Source organism: Chiloscyllium plagiosum, unplaced genomic scaffold (genome assembly GCF_037043375.1).
Source record: "Chiloscyllium plagiosum isolate Xiang-an unplaced genomic scaffold, Cpla_swu_hap1 HiC_scaffold_6, whole genome shotgun sequence".
Taxonomy (NCBI): Eukaryota; Metazoa; Chordata; class Chondrichthyes; order Orectolobiformes; family Hemiscylliidae; genus Chiloscyllium; species Chiloscyllium plagiosum.
In genome coordinates, this window is record NW_028270144.1 from 16,031,138 (window position 1) to 16,057,823 (window position 26,686).

At 52.9% G+C, this 26,686-nt stretch overlaps 1 protein-coding gene across 1 annotated transcript in view; it reads right to left on the reverse strand.

Moving 5' to 3' along the window:
* Nucleotides 1-26,686, reverse strand: part of LOC122550471 (uncharacterized) — a 256,060-nt gene that overhangs the window by 24,092 nt on the left and 205,282 nt on the right. Inside the window, exons 35-38 of the mRNA XM_087987905.1 lie at nucleotides 10,203-10,266; nucleotides 7,397-7,471; nucleotides 7,204-7,311; nucleotides 5,856-5,963 (exon numbers count right to left, since the gene is read on the reverse strand). Of these exons, the coding sequence (XP_087844031.1) occupies nucleotides 5,856-5,963; nucleotides 7,204-7,311; nucleotides 7,397-7,471; nucleotides 10,203-10,266 (355 nt within the window). The remainder of the gene's footprint in view (nucleotides 1-5,855; nucleotides 5,964-7,203; nucleotides 7,312-7,396; nucleotides 7,472-10,202; nucleotides 10,267-26,686) is intronic.

Sequence of the window (26,686 nt, forward strand, 5' to 3'; positions counted from 1 at the left end):
ACCCCTCCAACCGCAACAAGGACAGAACGCCCCTGGTGCTCACCTTCCACCCTACCAACCTTCGCATAAACCAAATCATCCGCCGACATTTCCGCCACCTCCAAACAGACCCCACCACCAGGGATATATTTCCCTCCCCACCCCTCTCCGCCTTCCGCAAAGATCGTTCCCTCCGTGACTACCTGGTCAGGTCCACGTCCCCCTACGACCCACCCTCCCATCCTGGCACTTTCCCCTGCCACCGCAGGAACTGTAAAACCTGCATCCACACCTCCTCCCTCACCTCTATCCAAGGCCCCAAAGGAGCTTTCCACATCCATCAAAGTTTTACCTGCACATCCACTAATATCATCTATTGTATCCGTTGCTCCCGATGCGGTCTCCTCTACATTGGGGAGACTGGGCGCCTCCTAGCAGAGCGCTTTAGGGAACATCTCCGAGACACCCGCACCAATCAACCAAATCGCCCAGTGGCTCAACATTTCAACTCCCCCTCCCACTCTGCCGAGGATATGGAGGTGCTGGGCCTCCTCCACCGCCGCTCCCTCACCACCAGACGCCTGGAGGAAGAACGCCTCATCTTCCGCCTCGGAACACTTCAACCCCAGGGCATCAATGTGGATTTCAACAGTTTCCTCATTTCCCCTTCCCCCACCTCATCCTAGCTTCTAACCTCCAGAAACTCGATCCCCTGACCTGTCCGGACTTGTCCGACCTGCCCAGCTCCTTTTCCACCTATCCACTCCACCCTCTCCTCCCTGACCTATCACCTTCATCTCCTTCCCCACTGACCTATTGTACTCTATGCCACTCTCTCCCCACCCCCACCCTCCTCTAGCTTATCTCTCCACGCTTCAGGCTCTCTGCCTTTATTCCTGATGAAGGGCTTTTGCCCGAAACGTCGATTTTGCCTGTCCTTGGATGCTGCCTGAATTGCTGTGCTCTTCCAGCACCACTGATCCAGAATCTGGTTTCCAGCATCTGCAGTCATTGTTTTTACCTCTTTGGATAGATTACTGACCCCTTTACGTCCTCTTGTGTTTTTAAAAATTAGTAAGCATGGACAAACAGACAGACCTTCGAGGCCCACTTTCTGCTGCAAGAAGAGATTCCCCCTTTCTCCAGCCTCCCTTCACAGGCTATCCACAATCATCTCTCTCTGGGCGCACAGCAAATCTGGCCATTAAACTGAGGTGACACCAGAAAACAAATCTGAGAAGCACTGGTTTTGGGATTAGTGAAGGTAGCAGAGATAGGGAGTCCAAAGTTTGTGAGAAGATTTGTAGCTCGGGTGCTCGTTGTTGTGGTTCTGTTCGCCGAGCTGGGAATTTGTGTTGGAGATGTTTCGTCCCTTGTCTAGGTGACATCCTCAGTGCTTGGGAGCCTCCTGTGAAGCGCTTCTGTGATGTTTCCTCCGGCATTTATAATGGTTTGTCTCTGCCACTTCCGGTTGTCAGTTCCAGCTGTCCACTGCAGTGGCCGGTATATTGGGTCCAGGTCGATGTGTTTGTTGATAGAATCTGTGGATGAGTGCCATGCTTCTAGGAATTCCCTGGCTGTTCTCTTTCCTTTGTCCTGGTGAATTGTTGTCCGAGAGTGGCTGTTGGATTGTGTGCTGCACCAGGACAAATGACCTGATATCCAGCATGAGCAAAACCAATGTAATGTACAAAATCCCATGCAAGGACTGCACAAAACACTACATAGGGCAAACAGGAAGACAGCTAACGATCCGTATCCATGAACACCAACTAGCCACGAAACGACACGACCAGCTATCCTTAGTAGCCACACACGCAGATGACAAGCAACATGAGTTCGACTGGGACAATACTACTATTATAGGACAAGCCAAACAGAGAACAGCCTGTTAAATTCTGAGCTGACAAGTTGGCTGCTGGGGTGGACTTTGACAATGTCAATTAAGGGGTGAGTGTGAAAAGGTAAACATTGTATTGCTGAACACAACAAGCAGTAATTTGCATTGTGAAAGAAATCGATAATTATTAATGCTTCACAAATCATCAAAATGATTAAGTAAAATCTACACTGTCCACGCAAAAACTTGCTTCAAAAGGCTGATGGTTAGGATCTATATCAGTTGATCCAAGGGAGAAATCTCCAGATACCATTAGAAATGAGTGATTATCTCATTGCCTTCAAAGAACCACAATTAGTTTCAACCTTTCTGTACACTTGAAAGCAGGGAAAAGAGCCTTCATCAAGGTAGTAATCTCAGTGAAAATTTGTTCTGCCAGCGTAAACTTCAATGCTGGGGATTAAGTGTACTACTTAAAAAAAAGAGAATGTTAGAATGATTGGAAGGGCCAAGGAAAATTCATAGGCTGTGACAGGATTAAAGAAATTCTCCAACACAGTAATCAAACTGTCACGGGACATTCACTGAGGTTAATCAGGAATGACTATAAAATTGCAGAATCTGAAATATCAGCAATCGCTCTAAAAAAAGCTCAAATGAAATTAGATATGAAATGTATCTTGAAAGTCGGTGGATTTTCAACTTGCCCAATCAGGATATTATTACCTCATTGTTGACAAGTATGAGGTGCAGATTATGGTAACTAAGGGATTAGATGCAATATCAAAATGATATTGATGCATAGGAGAAGGCTATTTATCCCAAAGAAAAACTACTGAAAGCTTTTTTTTATTCATTCATTTATTCATTTGTGGGATGTGGGGGTTGCTGGCTGACCAACATTTATTGTCCGTCTGTAGTTGGCCTTGGGAAGGTGATGGTGAGCTGCCTTCTTGAACTGCTGCAGTCCACCTGGTTGACCCACAGTGCCATTAGGGTAACATATTACAACCAATGTCAGGACAAAAGGGAAAGTAAAACATTGAATAGATATTCGAGATTAATGACAAGAGATAAGATCTAAGGACTGATAAAATAACATGAAAATGTGGAAAGCCAGGAAATGTAATGCAAGCTCCTCTAGTGAGTCTGGAAGCGACTGTAGTCATAGAAAAAGATCTCAAACCTGATGCTAGAACATTTCCTTTCAAACATATAAAGATAGACATTAAGCAAAATGAGACAATGACCTTGCATCTGCAATCTTTGAGGAAGTATGTCTCACAAACTTAGGTTAGGTCCTTGAAGAAAGCAAAAAAATTGCATCCAAAAAAGAACCAGACCAGTTAAGAAGTAAAGGAAGAAAGTCTGGATGCTGGGTGTCTGAAATTAAAGCGGAACATATTAGAGAAACTCAGCAGGTCAGGCAGTATCTGTCAAGACAGAAATATTGCAGGTGACATTTGTAAAGGTCAGGAGTTATCCTGCTTCTCTGTCTCTGCCCCTGAGATGGAAATGACACTAATCATTAACTGGTCGTGCAATTTAATGTGTAACCACTCCACAAGGTGGGAATTGCATTTGCTGATGAAACAGCATACCTTGGTCTGCCTGAGAAGCTGAAAATCGACCTTTGGAGAGGAATCCTGATTGAGGATTGAGTAAATAAAGAGATGTCTCCACTAGTGAGAGAGTCACTGACCAGAGAGACATAGCTTTAAGCTATTCAGCAAAAGTGTAAGACTGGGAGATAAGGTGAATGTGTGCTTTATAAACACAACAAGTTGGGATTTGGAATGCGTTGCCTGAAAGGGCAGTGGAAGCAGATTCAGTTGTACGTTTCAAGAGTGAATTGGATAAATACTTGAAAAGAGGAAGAAAAAACCCTCGAGGGCTTTGGGGACAGGGAGTGGACTAATTGGATAGCTCTTTCATCGTGACAGCACAGACAAAATGGGCTGAATGGCCTCTTTCTGTTGTGTGTAATTCAATAGTTATTATTGAATGCTCCGCTCCACGCCCGCAGCCATGCGCCACCCAGCAACAGACCTCCCCATTGAATGGGATGCATCAAGTTTGCTGAACTTTGCATTTGACGCATAATTCCATACTGACAGGACAAGCTGGTTATTCAGATCCAGGATTGAGAATATGATTCAGGTCCATGCAGGAGCCATTGTCTGGGGTGTGACCAAGGCTAAACATCTGTCTCACTGTCTGTCTGTCTGGTTGAGTCTCTGGATCAGATTCTCTCTTTGACACGCAGGAAGCTGGAGGAACACAGCAAGCCAGGCAGCATCAGGAGGTGGAGAAGTTGACGTTTCGGGTGTAACCCTTCTTCAGGACTGGAGGTGGGGGTAGGGGGTTCTTTCGATAAAGAAACGGAGGTGGGGGGAAGGGTTATGGGTGGGATGGTGAGGTAGTGATAGGTGAATATAGGTGGTAGATATGACAAGGTAGGTCGATGGGAGGGACGAATCCGGTTGGTAACTGGAAGGTCAGATCAGTCAGAGCGATGGAAGGGGGGGTGGCGGGGCTGGAAAGGGAGTCGGGGGATGGGCGGGAAGGTTAAGGGTCATATCCAAAACGTTGACATCTCCACCTCCTGATGCTGCCTGACTTGCTGTGCTCTTCCAGCCTCCTGCCTGTCTACTTTGGATTCCAGCATTGCAGTTTTTTTTGTCTCTATCAGAGTCCATCAGGTACTGGTGTAATACCCTGTGTGATCTCAACCCTGGGAAGACTAGTACCTAGTATCACTAGGATGTGGCTACGCTTTAAAGGAAATGAAACTCAGATTTGAATTTAACATAAAAATGATGAGAGTTAGTGGGTGAATGAGACTTTGAGACTGTTCCCTGTGTGGAGTTTTATTGACCAGGAGTGAACACCTAGAGAACTGACTTGGGGAGACTGTGCATGAGAGTTTTACAGCTTTAATTGGGTGGCACGGTGGCTCAGTGGTTAGCACTGCTGCCTCACAATGCCAGAGATCTGGGTTCAATTCCCACCTCGGGTGACTGTCTGTGTGGAGTTTGCACATTCTCCCCATGTCTGCGTGGGTTTCCTCCTGGTTCTCCAGTTTCTGCCCACAGTCCAAAGATGTGCAGGTTAGGTGAATTTGCCATGCTAAATTGCCCGTAGTGTTCAGTGGATTAGACAGGGGTAAATATAGGGTGGTGGGTTTCTCTTCGGGGAGTCGGTGTGGACTTGTTGGGTCGAAGGGCCTATTTCCACACTGCAGGTAATCCAACCTAATCTAAAACTCGGAGGAAAATCAGCTTTCTTCTTATTACTTCCTGGGATGTGGATATCTCTGATAACTCTGAGTTTCATCTCATGGGATGTCGGTATCACAGAGTAAGCAAGTGTTTATTACTCATCCCTAATGCCCTCAACTATATGGTGACGAGCTGCCTTCATGAACTAGTGCAGACCATGTGGGGTAGATACACAGTTTATTGATTTTCGGAAACCATTTCAGAGGGTAGTTAAGGGCAAACCACATTACTGTGAGTCTAGAGTTATGTATTGGCCAGGATGTGACCCAGGAACCCAAAGGGACATGCCTCAATCAGCTGGGATAACCTGCTAGTTTCACGTCTGGCTTTTACTGAGACCAGGTTTATATTTTCAGATTTTGAAACTGAATTCAACATCCCGGTGTGGGATTTGAACTCCCAATCTCTGCATTACCAGTCCACTAATGGATATTGCCACATTGCCATACCTCTGCTCATTCTCCGACCATCTTTCCCACGGAGTGAGACTCGACATCCAGTTACTCCAAATTGACTCTAGAATCCATGGGTAATATTAAGATTACACTTTCGGGTTGGGAGGTCAGGGTGTGGAATGGGTGGTCAGGATGGGAGCGCCGAATAATAAAAAAATAGTAATGTTGTTTCCCTCTGATTCACAAACAAATCATAAAACCTAGATTGCCTTAATGTATCCCATTGTTTTCTCAACAATCTTGTGCATGCTTTACATCAGACGCGTATAATTACGGTCGTGCCTTGATGCATTTATTTACCTTTAGCTCCTCGATATCCTGGAAATCCCATGAATCCCTTTGGACCAGTTGAGCCGCCAGGACCTCGCGATCCTCTGTCTCCCACTAACCCGGGATAACCAGGAGAACCTGTTGATCAAAGCAACCCAGCATCACTCCCACCTGAAAATGCACAAGGACTCGATTCTGGGTGAGGGAGGAAGGGGGCTTTGTCAGAAGCAGCGATGGGTAATATTAATTTGCCAGCTCTTTTCTTGGCCAGCCCGCCTGGTGTGGAACACTGGTGTTGTTTCACTGTGTTTGCTACATCATAGCAGAGGCTACGATTGGCTCAGAAGCACCTTACGAATTCTGAGGGCACTTAATCACTAGAGAAATGCAGAGTCCACCCTTACCTCACACTTTATCATTTTAGAAGGAAATGGAGCCTTACAGTGCTGGTCAAGTAGGAGGAAGGGGAGGATTTCGTTAGGTGCTGTTCCCCATCTCTTACCATCTAACAACCTGCACTAATGTAGCAGGGCGAGGGGAGAGATGAAATCAGGGAAGAGAGATGGGAGGTGAAGGAGAGGTGAGATGAGGATGGGATAGGGATGGAAATGGGAGAAGCCACGGTATTTGCTGCACTTCCCAGGCCACCGTACTGAAGCAGAGGCCCCCAGAGTAAATCACTGGCTGACTGAGCTGTTGAGTGTGGAAATGTGATTCAGAGAGGAATCAGCAACATCTGCCCTTCCACACAAAGGACACAATTTTAAATATTGTACCAGAGGTGGAGAGAACACACTCTCACAATCCCGACTTGCTCCACATCAATGGCTTGTCACAGTTGCTCAGTGGTTAGCACTGCTGCCTCACATCTTTAGGTACCTGGGTTCGATTCCAGACTTGGGCAACTGTCTGGAGTTTGCACATTCTCCCCGTGTCTGCGTGGGTTCCCTCCAGATGCTCTGGTTTCCTCCCACAATCCAAAGGTATGCAGGTTAGGTGGATTGGCAGTGCTAAATTGCCCATGGTGTGCAGGCGAGGTGGGTTAGCCATGGGAAATGCAAGGTTACAAGGATGGGGTGGGGTGCTCTTTGGAGGGCTGGTGTGGACTGGATGGGCCGAATGGCCACACTGTCGGGATTCTGTCTCTTGGTGATGCTGACTAACTTTGGGAGCGTTGAAAGTCACACTGAGAATTGGCAACACCCCCACTAAATGGGGACACAAACCCTAGAGTTATTGTCAGGATGTATGAAGTATGCTGTATTCTTGTGAGTAGAGGTGTCGATACAGGAATAATGAATACACGGGTGAGTAAATGGAATTTTAGTCTCCTGGTTCTTTGTACTCAGGCCAACGGGATCCACAGCATGATACTTACCCTGTTTACCTGTGAACCCCTGATCACCTAGAGATCCTTTCAGGCCCTCAATGCCTGGTTCTCCTGGAGATCCACGTTTGCCTGGTAGCCCAGGGGGACCCGATGCTCCTAAAATGTAATGCACAGGGTTAACGTTGTCCTAGAATAAGCATGGACATCATCTGTTTGAGTGAAGACAATGACAAATACTGACCTTTCAATCCTGGATCGCCAATTTTGCCCTTGTAACCAGGACTCCCTGGAATGTTAATCGTATCCCCTAGTTCACCTGCAGTAAGTTGTGCAACAAAAGTGCGAGTCATCAAAGAGTGAAACACTTGCACTGGTGCAAGAATAATAACACCTGTTTAACATACCCCTGTAGTTTGCAATTCATTTTCAACTTCCCACAGTTAACAACCCACTTCTTTATTCGTTCCAGAAACACAGCAACAGGAGGAGGCCATTCACCCCTTCAAATCTATCCCATCATTCAGTAATAGATAATGTACCTTAATTCCATTTACCTGCCTGCTCAATGATTTTAGCCAACAAACATCTATCACAATAAAGGCAAAATATTGAAAATATGAAACAGAGAATGCTGGAGAAACTCAGCAGGTCAGGCAGCACGTGTGGAGGGAGAAACAAGAGTTCATATTTCACATCGAGAATGACTTCTTCAGAAGAGATTCCAAAGAAGAGTAATATCAGACTCGAAAGCTTACTTCTGTTTGACTCTTTACAGATACTGCCAGGCCTGCTGGGCTTCTCCAGAACTACTCTGCATTTGTTAAAAATCTACCAATCTCAGTTTAGACATTTTTAATTGATCACCAACTTCATTATTTTTGGGCTGAGAGTTCTGACAGAGGTTATAGTGTGGAAGCAGGTCATTCGGTCCATCAAGTCCACACTGGACCTTCCAAAGAGCATCCCACCCAGACCCAACACTCCCCTATCCTATCTCTGTAAACCTGTCCTTCCCATGTCTAACCCGCTGAACCTGCACACTATGGGCAATTTAGCATAGCCAATCCACCTGACCTGTACATCTTTGGACAGTGGAAGGACACCGCAGCACCCGGAGGAAACCCACACAGACACAGGGAGAACATGCAAACTCCACACAGACAGTCGCCCAAGGCTGGAATTGAACCGGCTGTGAGGCAGCAGTGCTAACCACTGAGCCACCGTGCCATCCTCACTTCGTTGACTGGAAATTACAGGGATGACTTTCCTCTCCTTGGATTTGGTGGTGAGAACAACAAATAACTGGGCAGTGTTGCGCAGCAGAGATGTGAGTACCCTTTCCACCTCAGCAAGTAAGTTCTGGGAGAAATGTCCTTCTTGATCTGCCACCTATAAAAACCTTGAAGAGATCAATTATGAGCTGCTTAAGGGTCTGAACTCAGCACCAGTGAGCACCTGCTACCCTTGTAAGTGGGAAAATCAGCTGTTTTCAAATCAGGAAAATCCGGGGCTATCTGGTTGCAGTGTAGCAGGGTGTCCTCTGTTTGCCAGGTATTTTGCATCAGTCTTAAGAGAGAGGATATCAGTGACATGCTAGAAACAACAATAGATCAGGAAATGGAATGGAGAAAGGAATGATAGAAAATCACAAGTGGGAGAGTCTAGAAATCAGTGACACTGCTTAAAAATCAGGGATTGCCCATTTAAAGCGGAGATTAAGTGAATTCCATTTCCCTCAGAGGGTCACATGTTTTGCAACTATCTTCCTGCAAAGGTAGAAGTAGCTGAAAGTCCTTGAAAATTTATAAGATGGAGTTGGATAAATTCTTGTTAAGCAAGGGGCTGAAAAGTTATCAGTTTGTGTGGAAATACAGATCTGAGGTTACAGTCAGGTCAGCCATATTAAATGACAGAGGAGGCATGAGGAGCCAAATGGGCTGTTCCCTAGCGGGTGCATTGAGGGTCAGTAATGAACCAAGGAGGGGGTAAATGAAGCCACCCCACTGTCTCCCCATCTCACCACAGACCACAACCAGAGAACCCTGCCCCCATTGAAAGAAAATTGACCTGCCCGACATCATGGCCCTTCCCAGCTAGGCCTTCCACAGTGGTCTCCAGTTCCCAATGGCTGCCGGCCTCTGATTGGCCAGCCACCTCAGGCAGGGAGGGCATGGATAGGGTAAACAGACAGGGGCTGTTCCCTGGAGTGGGAGAGTCCAGAATTAGATGGCATAGTTTTAGGGTGAAAGGGAAAAGATTTAAATGGAACCTAAGGGGCAACCTTTTCACACAGAGGGTGGTGTGTATATGAAATGAGCTGCCAGAGGAAGTGGTGGAGGTCAGTACAATTACAACATTTAAAAGGCATCTGGATGGGGACTTGAATAGGAAGGTTTTAGAGGGATATGGGCCAAATGCTGGCAAATGGGACTTGATTAGGTTAGGATATATGGTTGGCATGGACGGGTTAGACCAAAAGGCCTGTTTCTGTGCTGTATATCTCTGTAACTCTATGACTTCAATGACACAGCTCCTGATGGGATGCGGAGCTCAAACAGGTTGACCTGTTGAGCTTTCTGATTGGTGGGGAATTAGTCAATCCTGTTGTTGTCTGCCCCACCCACTTGTGTGGAGCAATTCATCCTGAAGGTGAACTTGATATTTCTCCCACAGCTGCTGCATGACCTGCTGAGTATTTTCAGCTATTTCTGTTTTAATTCAGGTTTCTCATCTTTTTGTAGAAACAAAGAATCAGTGAAAATGGGAGCAGGACTACACCATTCATCCCTTCATGCCTGCTCCACCATTGCGTACATGTGATGTGAGGAAATGTCTCCTAACAGCATCCCTGAATGCTGCCTTGTTCTGGATTCCATCCCCTTTCACTCCTTTATCCTGCGAAACAGCACAATTAGGTCACCCCTTGAACGTCAGACTGAGACAGTCACCAAACATCCAACACCAATTGGAGAATGTTGCCCACCTTTTTCAGGGAGAGCGGAATCTAATCAGACCGTGTTGTTGGAAATTGTCCTGTTTTTACTCACCTTTCAATCCGGGTGAGCCTGGGATACCGAGCCGCCCAGGCAGGCCGGGGTTTCCTGAGACGCCCTGGAATGAAATTGTTGCAATTTAACAAAAGAAATGTGAAATTTGAAAGAACCAGCCACTTATCTGAACACTCCACAATAAAGGACATTAGAAGTGGAATTTTTGATGTCGGAAAGCTGGAGGAAATTTGGGCACAGAAGCTCCCACGAACAGTGATGTGGGATTGACTGGAAAATCAGTTTCAGACACCAAAAAAAAAATTGACCCAGAATACAGGAAAAAAACTTGCTCTTTGTTGCATCACCCAGATGGCAATGCACATGCTGTTTGTGTTTGTGGTTTGTAGAGTGTTAATTTCAAGGCATCTGAAACAGCAGACAGAGCCTCATTTAAATATTTCAAAGATTGTACTTCTGACAGTGCAGCGCTCCCTCTGTACTGACCCTGTGACAGTGCAGCGCCTCCTCAGTACTGACCCTCTGACAGTGCAGCGCTCCCTCAGGACCGACCCTCTGACAGTGCAGCACTCCCTCAGTACTGACCCTCTGACAGTGCAGCACTCCCTCAGTACTGACCCTGCGACAGTGCAGCACTCTCTCAGTACTGACCCTCTGACAGTTCAGCACTCCCTCAGCACTGACCATCTGACAGTGCAGCACTCCCTCAGTACTGACCCTCTGACAGTGCACCGCTCCCTCAGTAATGACCCTCTGACAGTGCAGCACTCCCTCAGCACTGACCCTCTGACTGTGCAGCACTCCCTCAGTACTGACCATCTGACAGTGCACTGCTCCCTCAGTAATGACCCTCTGACAGTGCACCACTCCCTCAGTACTGACCATCTGGCAGTGAAGCAATCCCTCAGCACTGACCCTCTGACAGTGCAGCCCTTCCTCAGGACTGACCATCTGGCAGTGCAGAGCTCCCACAGTACTGACTCTCTGACAGTGCAGCACTCCCTAAATACTGACCATCTGACAGTGCAGCACTCCCTCAGTACTGACCATCTGACAATGCAGCACTCCCTCAGCACTGACCCTTGGATAGTGCAGCAGTCCCTCAATACTGACCTTCTAACAGTGCAGCAGTCCCACAGCACTGATCCTCTGACAGTGCAGCACTGTCTCAGAACTGACCCTCTGACAGTGCAGCAATCCCTCAGTACTGACACTCTGAAAATGCAGCACTCCCTCAGTACTGACCCTCTGACAGTGCAACATTCCCTCAGTACTGGTTCTCTGACAGTACATCACACCCTCATTATGACCCTCTGACAGTGCAGCACTCCCTCAGCACTGATCCTCTGAGAGTGCAGAACTCCCTCAGTACTGACCCTCTGACAGTGCAGCACTCCCTCATTATGACCTCTGACAGTGCAGCGCTCCCTCAGGAGCGACCCTCTGACAGTGCAACATTCCCTCAGTATTGGTCCGCTGACAGTACATCACACCCTCATTATGTCCTTCTGACAGTGCAGCACTCCCTCAGTACTGACCCTCTGACAGTGCAGCACTCCCTCAGCACTGACCCTCTGACAGTGCAGCACTCCCTCAGTACTGACCCTCTGACAGTGCAGCACTCCCTCATTACTGACCCTCTGACAGTGCAGCGCTCCCTCAGTACTGACCCTCTGACAGTGCAGCGCTCCCTCAGTACTGACCTTCTGACATTGCAGCACTCCCACAGGTCTGACCGTCTGACAGTGCAGCAGTCCCTCAGCACTGACCATCTGGCAATGCAGCACTCCCTCAGCACTGACCCTCTGACAGTGCAGCACTCCTGCAGTACTGAGCTTGTGACAGTGCAGCAGTTCCTCAGCACTGACCCTCTAACAGTGCGGCGCTCCCTCAGTACTGACCCTCTGACAGTGCAGGACACCCTCAGTACTGATCCTCTGACAGTGCAGCACTCCCTCAGTACTGAATCTCTGACAGTGCAGCACTCCCTCAGTACTGACACTCTGAAAATGCAGCACTCCCTCAGTACTGACCCTCTGACAGTGCAGCACTCCTCAGCACTGACCCTTTGACAGTGCAGCGCTCCCTCAGAACTGACCCTGCAACAGTGCAGCACTCCCTCAGTACGGGCCCTCTGACAGTGCAGCGCTCACTCAGTACTGACCCTCTGACAGTGCAGCACTCCCTCCGCACTGACCCTTTGACAGTGCAGCGCTCCCTCAGAACTGACCCTGCGACAGTGCAGCACTCCCTCAGTACGGGCCCTCTGACAGTGCAGCGCCTCCTCAGTACTGACCCTCTGACAGTGCAGCGCTCCCTCAGTACTGACCCTCTGACATTGCAGCACTCCCACAGGTCTGACCGTCTGACAGTGCAGCAGTCCCTCAGCACTGACCCTTGGACAGTGCAACATTCCCTCAGTACTGATCCTCTGTCAGTGCAGCACACCCTCAGTACCCACCATGCAGCATTCCCTCAGCACTGACCCTTCGACAGCGCAGCACACCCTCAGTACCCACCATGCAGCATTCCCTCAGCACTGACCCTCTGACAGTGCAGCACTCCCTAAGTACTGACCCTGCGACAGTGCAGCACTCCCTCAGTATGGGCCCTCTGACCCTGTAGCGCCTCCTCAGTACTGACGCTCTGGCAGTGCAGCGTACCCACAGTACTGACCCTCTGACATTACCTCACATCCTCATTATGACCCTCTGACAGTGCAGCAGTCCCTCAGTACTGACCCTTTGACAGTGCAGCACTCCCTCAGAACTGACCCTCTGACAGTGCAACATTCCCTCAGTACTGGTCCTCTGACAGTGCAACATTCCCTCAGTACTGACCCTGCGACAATGCAGCATTCCCTCCGTACCGACCCTGCAGCACTCCCTCAGCACTGACCCTCTGACTGTGCAGCACTCCCTCAGTACTGACACTCTGACAGTGTACTGCTCCCTCAGTAATTACCCTCTGACAGTGCACCACTCCCTCAGTACTGACCATCTGGCAATCCCTCAGCACTGACCCTCTGACAGTGCAGCACTCCCTCAGTACTGACCATCTGACAGTGCAGCACTCCCTCAGCACTGACCCTCTGACAGTGCAGCACTCCTGCAGTACTGAACTTGTGATAGTGCAGTAGTTCCTCAGCACTGACCCTCTAACAGTGCGGCGCTCCCTCAGTACTGACCCTCTGACAGTGCAGGACACCCTCAGCACTGATCCTCTGACATTGCAGGACTCCCTCAGTACTGAACCTCTGACAGCGCAGCACTCCCTCAGTACTGACCCTGCGGCAGTGCAGCACACCCTCAGTACCCACCATGCAGCATTCCCTCAGCACTGACCCTCTGACAGTGCAGCACTCCCTAAGTACTGACCCTGCGACAGTGCAGCACTCCCTCAGTATGGGCCCTCTGACCCTGTAGCGCCTCCTCAGTACTGACGCTCTGGCAGTGCAGCGTACCCACAGTACTGACCCTCTGACATTACCTCACATCCTCATTATGACCCTCTGACAGTGCAGCAGTCCCTCAGTACTGACCCTTTGACAGTGCAGCACTCCCTCAGAACTGACCCTCTGACAGTGCAACATTCCCTCAGTACTGGTCCTCTGACAGTGCAACATTCCCTCAGTACTGACCCTGCGACAATGCAGCATTCCCTCCGTACCGACCCTGCAGCACTCCCTCAGCACTGACCCTCTGACTGTGCAGCACTCCCTCAGTACTGACACTCTGACAGTGCACTGCTCCCTCAGTACTGACCCTCTGACAGTGCAGCGCTCACTCAGTACTGACCCTCTGGTGGTGCACCCCTCTCAGCACCGACCCTTTGACAGTGCAGCGCTCCCTCAGAACTGACCCTGCGACAGTGCAGCACTCCCTCAGTACGGTCCCTCTGACAGTGCAGCGCTCCCTCAGTACTGACCCACTGGCAGTGCAGTGCTCCCACAGCACTGACCCTCTGACAGTGTAGCGCTCCCACAGCACTGACTCTCTTGACAGTGCAGCACTCCCTCAGCAAGGACCCTTTGACAGTGCAGCACTCCCTCAGTACTGACCCTCTGACAGTGCAGCAGTCCCTCTGTACTGATACTCTGACACTGCAGCACTCCCTCAGTACTGGCCCTCTGACAGTGCAGCACCTCCTCAGTACTGACCCTCTGACAGTGCAGCACTCCCTCAGCACTGACCCTCTGACAGTGCAGCGCTCCCTCAGTACTGACACACTGGCAGTGCAGCGCTCCCACAGTACTGACGCTCTGACAGTGCAGCGCTCCCTCAGTACTGACCCACTGACAGTGCAGCGCTCCCACAGTACTGACCCTCTGACAGTGCAGCGCTCCCACAGTACTGACTCTCTTGACAGTGCAGCACTCCTTCAGCAAGGACCCTTTGACAGTGCAACATTCCCTCAGTACTGACCCTGCGACAATGCAGCATTCCCTCCGTACCGACCCTGCAGCACTCCCTCAGCACTGACCCTCTGACTGTGCAGCACTCCCTCAGTACTGACACTCTGACAGTGTACTGCTCCCTCAGTAATTACCCTCTGACAGTGCACCACTCCCTCAGTACTGACCATCTGGCAATCCCTCAGCACTGACCCTCTGACAGTGCAGCACTTCCTCAGCACTGACCATCTGGCAGTGCAGAGCTCCCACAGTACTGACTCTCTGACAGTGCAGCACTCCCTCAGTACTGACCATCTGACAGTGCAGCACTCCCTCAGCACTGACCCTCTGACAGTGCAGCACTCCTGCAGTACTGAACTTGTGATAGTGCAGTAGTTCCTCAGCACTGACCCTCTAACAGTGCGGCGCTCCCTCAGTACTGACCCTCTGACAGTGCAGGACACCCTCAGCACTGATCCTCTGACATTGCAGGACTCCCTCAGTACTGAACCTCTGACAGCGCAGCACTCCCTCAGTACTGACCCTGCGGCAGTGCAGCACACCCTCAGTACCGACCATGCAGCATTCCCTCAGCACTGACCCTCTGACAGTGCAGCACTCCCTAAGTACTGACCCTGCGACAGTGCAGCACTCCCTCAGTATGGGCCCTCTGACCCTGTAGCGCCTCCTCAGTACTGATGCTCTGGCAGTGCAGCGTACCCACAGTACTGACCCTCTGACATTACCTCACATCCTCATTATGACCCTCTGACAGTGCAGCAGTCCCTCAGTACTGACCCTTTGACAGTGCAGCACTCCCTCAGAACTGACCCTCTGACAGTGCAACATTCCCTCAGTACTGGTCCTCTGACAGTGCAACATTCCCTCAGTACTGACCCTGCGACAATGCAGCATTCCCTCCGTACCGACCCTGCAGCACTCCCTCAGCACTGACCCTCTGACTGTGCAGCACTCCCTCAGTACTGACACTCTGACAGTGCACTGCTCCCTCAGTACTGACCCTCTGACAGTGCAGCGCTCTGTCAGGACTGACCCTCTGATAGTGCAGCACTCCTCAGCACTGACCCTTTGACAGTGCAGCGCTCCCTCAGAACTGACCCTGCGACAGTGCAGCACTCCCTCAGTACGGGCCCTCTGACAGTGCAGCGCTCACTCAGTACTGACCCTCTGGTGGTGCACCCCTCTCAGCACCGACCCTTTGACAGTGCAGCGCTCCCTCAGAACTGACCCTGCGACAGTGCAGCACTCCCTCAGTACGGTCCCTCTGACAGTGCAGCGCTCCCTCAGTACTGACCCACTGGCAGTGCAGTGCTCCCACAGCACTGACCCTCTGACAGTGTAGCGCTCCCACAGCACTGACTCTCTTGACAGTGCAGCACTCCCTCAGCAAGGACCCTTTGACAGTGCAGCACCTCCTCAGTACTGACCCTCTGACCGTGCAGCACTCCCTCAGCACTGACCCTCTGACAGTGCAGCGCTCCCTCAGTACTGACACACTGGCAGTGCAGCACTCCCACAGTACTGACGCTCTGACAGTGCAGCGCTCCCTCAGTACTGACCCACTGACAGTGCAGCGCTCCCACAGTACTGACCCTCTGACAGTGCAGCGCTCCCACAATACTGACTCTCTTGACAGTGCAGCACTCCTTCAGCAAGGACCCTTTGACAGTGCAACATTCCCTCAGTACTGACCCTGCGACAATGCAGCATTCCCTCCGTACCGACCCTGCAGCACTCCCTCAGCACTGACCCTTTGACAGTGCAGCACTCCCTCAGTACTGACCCACTGACAGTGCAGCGCTCCCTCAGTTCTTACGCTCTGACAGTGCAGCATTCCCTCAGCACTGACCCTCTGACAGTGCAGCAGTCCCTCGGTATGGGCCCTCTGACAGTGCAGCGCCTTCTCAGTACTGATGCTCTGGCAGTGCAACGCTCCCACAGTAGTGATCCTCTGACAGTGCAGCAGTCCCTCAGTACTAACCCCCTGACAGTTTAACATTCCCTCAGTACTGACCCTCGGACAGTGCAGCGCTCCCTCAGTACTGACCGTCTGACATTGCAGCACTCCCACAGGTCTGACCCTCTGACAGTGCAGCAGTCCCTCAGCACTGACCCTTGGACAGTGCAACATTCCCTCAGTACTGATACTCTGTCAGTGCAGCACACCCTCAGTACCCACCATGCAGCATTCCCTCAGCACTGACCCTTCGACAGCGCAGCACTCCCTCAGAATTGACCCTGCGACAGTGCAGCACTCCCTCAGTACCCACCATGCAGCATTCCCTCAGCACTGACCCTCTGACAGTGCAGCACTCCCTAAGTACTGACCCTGCGACAGTGCAGCACTCCCTCAGTATGGGCCCTCTGACCCTGTAGCGCCTCCTCAGTACTGACGCTCTGGCAGTGCAGCGTACCCACAGTACTGACCCTCTGACATTACCTCACATCCTCATTATGACCCTCTGACAGTGCAGCAGTCCCTCAGTACTGACCCTTTGACAGTGCAGCACTCCCTCAGAACTGACCCTCTGACAGTGCAACATTCCCTCAGTACTGGTCCTCTGACAGTGCAACATTCCCTCAGTACTGACCCTGCGACAATGCAGCATTCCCTCCGTACCGACCCTGCAGCACTCCCTCAGCACTGACCCTCTGACAGTGCAGCACTCCTGCAGTACTGAGCTTGTGACAGTGCAGCAGTTCCTCAGCACTGACCCTCTAACAGTGCGGCGCTCCCTCAGTACTGACCCTCTGACAGTGCAGGACACCCTCAGTACTGATCCTCTGACAGTGCAGCACTCCCTCAGTACTGAATCTCTGACAGTGCAGCAATCCCTCAGTACTGACACTCTGAAAATGCAGCACTCCCTCAGTACTGACCCTCTGACAGTGCAGCACTCCTCAGCACTGACCCTTTGACAGTGCAGCGCTCCCTCAGAACTGACCCTGCGACAGTGCAGCACTCCCTCAGTACGGGCCCTCTGACAGTGCAGCGCTCACTCAGTACTGACCCTCTGACAGTGCAGCACTCCCTCCGCACTGACCCTTTGACAGTGCAGCGCTCCCTCAGAACTGACCCTGCGACAGTGCAGCACTCCCTCAGTACGGGCCCTCTGACAGTGCAGCGCCTCCTCAGTACTGACCCTCTGACAGTGCAGCGCTCCCTCAGTACTGACCCTCTGACATTGCAGCACTCCCACAGGTCTGACCGTCTGACAGTGCAGCAGTCCCTCAGCACTGACCCTTGGACAGTGCAACATTCCCTCAGAACTGATCCTCTGTCAGTGCAGCACACCCTCAGTACCCACCATGCAGCATTCCCTCAGCACTGACCCTTCGACAGCGCAGCACACCCTCAGTACCCACCATGCAGCATTCCCTCAGCACTGACCCTCTGACAGTGCAGCACTCCCTAAGTACTGACCCTGCGACAGTGCAGCACTCCCTCAGTATGGGCCCTCTGACCCTGTAGCGCCTCCTCAGTACTGACGCTCTGGCAGTGCAGCGTACCCACAGTACTGACCCTCTGACATTACCTCACATCCTCATTATGACCCTCTGACAGTGCAGCAGTCCCTCAGTACTGACCCTTTGACAGTGCAGCACTCCCTCAGAACTGACCCTCTGACAGTGCAACATTCCCTCAGTACTGGTCCTCTGACAGTGCAACATTCCCTCAGTACTGACCCTGCGACAATGCAGCATTCCCTCCGTACCGACCCTGCAGCACTCCCTCAGCACTGACCCTCTGACTGTGCAGCACTCCCTCAGTACTGACACTCTGACAGTGTACTGCTCCCTCAGTAATTACCCTCTGACAGTGCACCACTCCCTCAGTACTGACCATCTGGCAATCCCTCAGCACTGACCCTCTGACAGTGCAGCACTTCCTCAGCACTGACCATCTGGCAGTGCAGAGCTCCCACAGTACTGACTCTCTGACAGTGCAGCACTCCCTCAGTACTGACCATCTGACAGTGCAGCACTCCCTCAGCACTGACCCTCTGACAGTGCAGCACTCCTGCAGTACTGAACTTGTGATAGTGCAGTAGTTCCTCAGCACTGACCCTCTAACAGTGCGGCGCTCCCTCAGTACTGACCCTCTGACAGTGCAGGACACCCTCAGCACTGATCCTCTGACATTGCAGGACTCCCTCAGTACTGAACCTCTGACAGCGCAGCACTCCCTCAGTACTGACCCTGCGGCAGTGCAGCACACCCTCAGTACCCACCATGCAGCATTCCCTCAGCACTGACCCTCTGACAGTGCAGCACTCCCTAAGTACTGACCCTGCGACAGTGCAGCACTCCCTCAGTATGGGCCCTCTGACCCTGTAGCGCCTCCTCAGTACTGACGCTCTGGCAGTGCAGCGTACCCACAGTACTGACCCTCTGACATTACCTCACATCCTCATTATGACCCTCTGACAGTGCAGCAGTCCCTCAGTACTGACCCTTTGACAGTGCAGCACTCCCTCAGAACTGACCCTCTGACAGTGCAACATTCCCTCAGTACTGATCCTCTGACAGTGCAACATTCCCTCAGTACTGACCCTGCGACAATGCAGCATTCCCTCCGTACCGACACTGCAGCACTCCCTCAGCACTGACCCTCTGACTGTGCAGCACTCCCTCAGTACTGACACTCTGACAGTGCACTGCTCCCTCAGTACTGACCCTCTGACAGTGCAGCGCTCTGTCAGGACTGACCCTCTGATAGTGCAGCACTCCTCAGCACTGACCCTTTGACAGTGCAGCGCTCCCTCAGAACTGACCCTGCGACAGTGCAGCACTCCCTCAGTACGGGCCCTCTGACAGTGCAGCGCTCACTCAGTACTGACCCTCTGGTGGTGCACCCCTCTCAGCACCGACCCTTTGACAGTGCAGCGCTCCCTCAGAACTGACCCTGCGACAGTGCAGCACTCCCTCAGTATGGGCCCTCTGACCCTGTAGCGCCTCCTCAGTACTGACGCTCTGGCAGTGCAGCGTACCCACAGTACTGACCCTCTGACATTACCTCACATCCTCATTAAGACCCTCTGACAGTGCAGCAGTCCCTCAGTACTGACCCTTTGACAGTGCAGCACTCCCTCAGAACTGACCCTCTGACAGTGCAACATTCCCTCAGTACTGGTCCTCTGACAGTGCAACATTCCCTCAGTACTGACCCTGCGACAATGCAGCATTCCCTCCGTACCGACCCTGCAGCACTCCCTCAGCACTGACCCTCTGACAGTGCAGCACTCCTGCAGTACTGAGCTTGTGACAGTGCAGCAGTTCCTCAGCACTGACCCTCTAACAGTGCGGCGCTCCCTCAGTACTGACCCTCTGACAGTGCAGGACACCCTCAGTACTGATCCTCTGACAGTGCAGCACTCCCTCAGTACTGAATCTCTGACAGTGCAGCAATCCCTCAGTACTGACACTCTGAAAATGCAGCACTCCCTCAGTACTGACCCTCTGACAGTGCAGCACTCCTCAGCACTGACCCTTTGACAGTGCAGCGCTCCCTCAGAACTGACCCTGCGACAGTGCAGCACTCCCTCAGTACGGGCCCTCTGACAGTGCAGCGCTCACTCAGTACTGACCCTCTGACAGTGCAGCACTCCCTCCGCACTGACCCTTTGACAGTGCAGTGCTCCCTCAGAACTGACCCTGCGACAGTGCAGCACTCCCTCAGTACGGGCCCTCTGACAGTGCAGCGCCTCCTCAGTACTGACCCTCTGACAGTGCAGCGCTCCCTCAGTACTGACCCTCTGACATTGCAGCACTCCCACAGGTCTGACCGTCTGACAGTGCAGCAGTCCCTCAGCACTGACCCTTGGACAGTGCAACATTCCCTCAGAACTGATCCTCTGTCAGTGCAGCACACCCTCAGTACCCACCATGCAGCATTCCCTCAGCACTGACCCTTCGACAGCGCAGCACACCCTCAGTACCCACCATGCAGCATTCCCTCAGCACTGACCCTCTGACAGTGCAGCACTCCCTAAGTACTGACCCTGCGACAGTGCAGCACTCCCTCAGTATGGGCCCTCTGACCCTGTAGCGCCTCCTCAGTACTGACGCTCTGGCAGTGCAGCGTACCCACAGTACTGACCCTCTGACATTACCTCACATCCTCATTATGACCCTCTGACAGTGCAGCAGTCCCTCAGTACTGACCCTTTGACAGTGCAGCACTCCCTCAGAACTGACCCTCTGACAGTGCAACATTCCCTCAGTACTGGTCCTCTGACAGTGCAACATTCCCTCAGTACTGACCCTGCGACAATGCAGCATTCCCTCCGTACCGACCCTGCAGCACTCCCTCAGCACTGACCCTCTGACTGTGCAGCACTCCCTCAGTACTGACACTCTGACAGTGTACTGCTCCCTCAGTAATTACCCTCTGACAGTGCACCACTCCCTCAGTACTGACCATCTGGCAATCCCTCAGCACTGACCCTCTGACAGTGCAGCACTTCCTCAGCACTGACCATCTGGCAGTGCAGAGCTCCCACAGTACTGACTCTCTGACAGTGCAGCACTCCCTCAGTACTGACCATCTGACAGTGCAGCACTCCCTCAGCACTGACCCTCTGACAGTGCAGCACTCCTGCAGTACTGAACTTGTGATAGTGCAGTAGTTCCTCAGCACTGACCCTCTAACAGTGCGGCGCTCCCTCAGTACTGACCCTCTGACAGTGCAGGACACCCTCAGCACTGATCCTCTGACATTGCAGGACTCCCTCAGTACTGAACCTCTGACAGCGCAGCACTCCCTCAGTACTGACCCTGCGGCAGTGCAGCACACCCTCAGTACCCACCATGCAGCATTCCCTCAGCACTGACCCTCTGACAGTGCAGCACTCCCTAAGTACTGACCCTGCGACAGTGCAGCACTCCCTCAGTATGGGCCCTCTGACCCTGTAGCGCCTCCTCAGTACTGACGCTCTGGCAGTGCAGCGTACCCACAGTACTGACCCTCTGACATTACCTCACATCCTCATTATGACCCTCTGACAGTGCAGCAGTCCCTCAGTACTGACCCTTTGACAGTGCAGCACTCCCTCAGAACTGACCCTCTGACAGTGCAACATTCCCTCAGTACTGATCCTCTGACAGTGCAACATTCCCTCAGTACTGACCCTGTGACAATGCAGCATTCCCTCCGTACCGACACTGCAGCACTCCCTCAGCACTGACCCTCTGACTGTGCAGCACTCCCTCAGTACTGACACTCTGACAGTGCACTGCTCCCTCAGTACTGACCCTCTGACAGTGCAGCGCTCTGTCAGGACTGACCCTCTGATAGTGCAGCACTCCTCAGCACTGACCCTTTGACAGTGCAGCGCTCCCTCAGAACTGACCCTGCGACAGTGCAGCACTCCCTCAGTACGGGCCCTCTGACAGTGCAGCGCTCACTCAGTACTGACCCTCTGGTGGTGCACCCCTCTCAGCACCGACCCTTTGACAGTGCAGCGCTCCCTCAGAACTGACCCTGCGACAGTGCAGCACTCCCTCAGTACGGTCCCTCTGACAGTGCAGCGCTCCCTCAGTACTGACCCACTGGCAGTGCAGTGCTCCCACAGCACTGACCCTCTGACAGTGTAGCGCTCCCACAGCACTGACTCTCTTGACAGTGCAGCACTCCCTCAGCAAGGACCCTTTGACAGTGCAGCACTCCCTCAGTACTGACCCTCTGACAGTGCAGCAGTCCCTCTGTACTGATACTCTGACACTGCAGCACTCCCTCAGTACTGGCCCTCTGACAGTGCAGCACCTCCTCAGTACTGACCCTCTGACAGTGCAGCACTCCCTCAGCACTGACCCTCTGACAGTGCAGCGCTCCCTCAGTACTGACACACTGGCAGTGCAGCGCTCCCACAGTACTGACGCTCTGACAGTGCAGCGCTCCCTCAGTACTGACCCACTGACAGTGCAGCGCTCCCACAGTACTGACCCTCTGACAGTGCAACATTCCCTCAGTACTGACCCTGCGACAATGCAGCATTCCCTCCGTACCGACCCTGCAGCACTCCCTCAGCACTGACCCTCTGACTGTGCAGCACTCCCTCAGTACTGACACTCTGACAGTGTACTGCTCCCTCAGTAATTACCCTCTGACAGTGCACCACTCCCTCAGTACTGATCATCTGGCAATCCCTCAGCACTGACCCTCTGACAGTGCAGCACTTCCTCAGCACTGACCATCTGGCAGTGCAGAGCTCCCACAGTACTGACTCTCTGACAGTGCAGCACTCCCTCAGTACTGACCATCTGACAGTGCAGCACTCCCTCAGCACTGACCCTCTGACAGTGCAGCACTCCTGCAGTACTGAACTTGTGATAGTGCAGTAGTTCCTCAGCACTGACCCTCTAACAGTGCGGCGCTCCCTCAGTACTGACCCTCTGACAGTGCAGGACACCCTCAGCACTGATCCTCTGACATTGCAGGACTCCCTCAGTACTGAACCTCTGACAGCGCAGCACTCCCTCAGTACTGACCCTGCGGCAGTGCAGCACACCCTCAGTACCGACCATGCAGCATTCCCTCAGCACTGACCCTCTGACAGTGCAGCACTCCCTAAGTACTGACCCTGCGACAGTGCAGCACTCCCTCAGTATGGGCCCTCTGACCCTGTAGCGCCTCCTCAGTACTGACGCTCTGGCAGTGCAGCGTACCCACAGTACTGACCCTCTGACATTACCTCACATCCTCATTATGACCCTCTGACAGTGCAGCAGTCCCTCAGTACTGACCCTTTGACAGTGCAGCACTCCCTCAGAACTGACCCTCTGACAGTGCAACATTCCCTCAGTACTGATCCTCTGACAGTGCAACATTCCCTCAGTACTGACCCTGCGACAATGCAGCATTCCCTCCGTACCGACACTGCAGCACTCCCTCAGCACTGACCCTCTGACTGTGCAGCACTCCCTCAGTACTGACACTCTGACAGTGCACTGCTCCCTCAGTACTGACCCTCTGACAGTGCAGCGCTCTGTCAGGACTGACCCTCTGATAGTGCAGCACTCCTCAGCACTGACCCTTTGACAGTGCAGCGCTCCCTCAGAACTGACCCTGCGACAGTGCAGCACTCCCTCAGTACGGGCCCTCTGACAGTGCAGCGCTCACTCAGTACTGACCCTCTGGTGGTGCACCCCTCTCAGCACCGACCCTTTGACAGTGCAGCGCTCCCTCAGAACTGACCCTGCGACAGTGCAGCACTCCCTCAGTACGGTCCCTCTGACAGTGCAGCGCTCCCTCAGTACTGACCCACTGGCAGTGCAGTGCTCCCACAGCACTGACCCTCTGACAGTGTAGCGCTCCCACAGCACTGACTCTCTTGACAGTGCAGCACTCCCTCAGCAAGGACCCTTTGACAGTGCAGCACTCCCTCAGTACTGACCCTCTGACAGTGCAGCAGTCCCTCTGTACTGATACTCTGACACTGCAGCACTCCCTCAGTACTGGCCCTCTGACAGTGCAGCACCTCCTCAGTACTGACCCTCTGACAGTGCAGCACTCCCTCAGCACTGACCCTCTGACAGTGCAGCGCTCCCTCAGTACTGACACACTGGCAGTGCAGCGCTCCCACAGTACTGACGCTCTGACAGTGCAGCGCTCCCTCAGTACTGACCCACTGACAGTGCAGCGCTCCCACAGTACTGACCCTCTGACAGTGCAACATTCCCTCAGTACTGACCCTGCGACAATGCAGCATTCCCTCCGTACCGACCCTGCAGCACTCCCTCAGCACTGACCCTCTGACTGTGCAGCACTCCCTCAGTACTGACACTCTGACAGTGTACTGCTCCCTCAGTAATTACCCTCTGACAGTGCACCACTCCCTCAGTACTGATCATCTGGCAATCCCTCAGCACTGACCCTCTGACAGTGCAGCACTTCCTCAGCACTGACCATCTGGCAGTGCAGAGCTCCCACAGTACTGACTCTCTGACAGTGCAGCACTCCCTCAGTACTGACCATCTGACAGTGCAGCACTCCCTCAGCACTGACCCTCTGACAGTGCAGCACTCCTGCAGTACTGAACTTGTGATAGTGCAGTAGTTCCTCAGCACTGACCCTCTAACAGTGCGGCGCTCCCTCAGTACTGACCCTCTGACAGTGCAGGACACCCTCAGCACTGATCCTCTGACATTGCAGGACTCCCTCAGTACTGAACCTCTGACAGCGCAGCACTCCCTCAGTACTGACCCTGCGGCAGTGCAGCACACCCTCAGTACCGACCATGCAGCATTCCCTCAGCACTGACCCTCTGACAGTGCAGCACTCCCTAAGTACTGACCCTGCGACAGTGCAGCACTCCCTCAGTATGGGCCCTCTGACCCTGTAGCGCCTCCTCAGTACTGACGCTCTGGCAGTGCAGCGTACCCACAGTACTGACCCTCTGACATTACCTCACATCCTCATTATGACCCTCTGACAGTGCAGCAGTCCCTCAGTACTGACCCTTTGACAGTGCAGCACTCCCTCAGAACTGACCCTCTGACAGTGCAACATTCCCTCAGTACTGGTCCTCTGACAGTGCAACATTCCCTCAGTACTGACCCTGCGACAATGCAGCATTCCCTCCGTACCGACCCTGCAGCACTCCCTCAGCACTGACCCTCTGACTGTGCAGCACTCCCTCAGTACTGACACTCTGACAGTGCACTGCTCCCTCAGTACTGACCCTCTGACAGTGCAGCGCTCTGTCAGGACTGACCCTCTGATAGTGCAGCACTCCTCAGCACTGACCCTTTGACAGTGCAGCGCTCCCTCAGAACTGACCCTGCGACAGTGCAGCACTCCCTCAGTACGGGCCCTCTGACAGTGCAGCGCTCACTCAGTACTGACCCTCTGGTGGTGCACCCCTCTCAGCACCGACCCTTTGACAGTGCAGCGCTCCCTCAGAACTGACCCTGCGACAGTGCAGCACTCCCTCAGTACGGTCCCTCTGACAGTGCAGCGCTCCCTCAGTACTGACCCACTGGCAGTGCAGTGCTCCCACAGCACTGACCCTCTGACAGTGTAGCGCTCCCACAGCACTGACTCTCTTGACAGTGCAGCACTCCCTCAGCAAGGACCCTTTGACAGTGCAGCACCTCCTCAGTACTGACCCTCTGACCGTGCAGCACTCCCTCAGCACTGACCCTCTGACAGTGCAGCGCTCCCTCAGTACTGACACACTGGCAGTGCAGCGCTCCCACAGTACTGACGCTCTGACAGTGCAGCGCTCCCTCAGTACTGACCCACTGACAGTGCAGCGCTCCCACAGTACTGACCCTCTGACAGTGCAGCGCTCCCACAATACTGACTCTCTTGACAGTGCAGCACTCCTTCAGCAAGGACCCTTTGACAGTGCAACATTCCCTCAGTACTGACCCTGCGACAATGCAGCATTCCCTCCGTACCGACCCTGCAGCACTCCCTCAGCACTGACCCTCTGACTGTGCAGCACTCCCTCAGTACTGACACTCTGACAGTGCACTGCTCCCTCAGTAATTACCCTCTGACAGTGCACCACTCCCTCCGTACTGACCATCTGGCAATCCCTCAGCACTGACCCTCTGACAGTGCAGCACTTCCTCAGCACTGACCATCTGGCAGTGCAGAGCTCCCACAGTACTGACTCTCTGACAGTGCAGCACTCCCTCAGTACTGACCATCTGACAGTGCAGCACTCCCTCAGCACTGACCCTCTGACAGTGCAGCACTCCTGCAGTACTGACCCTCTGACAGTGCAGCAATCCCTCTGTACTGATACTCTGACACTGCAGCACTCCCTCAGTACTGGCCCTCTGACAGTGCAGCACCTCCTCAGTACTGACCGTCTGACAGTGCAGTACTCCCTCAGCACTGACCCTCTGACAGTGCAGCGCTCCCTCAGTACTGACGCTCTGACAGTGCAGCGCTCCCTCAGTACTGACCCACTGACAGTGCAGCGCTCCCACAGTACTGACCCTCTGACAGTGCAGCGGTCCCACAGTACTGACTCTCTTGACAGTGCAGCACTCCTTCAGCAAGGACCCTTTGACAGTGCAGCACTCCCTCAGTACTGACCCACTGACAGTGCAGCGCTCCCTCAGTTCTTACGCTCTGACAGTGCAGCATTCCCTC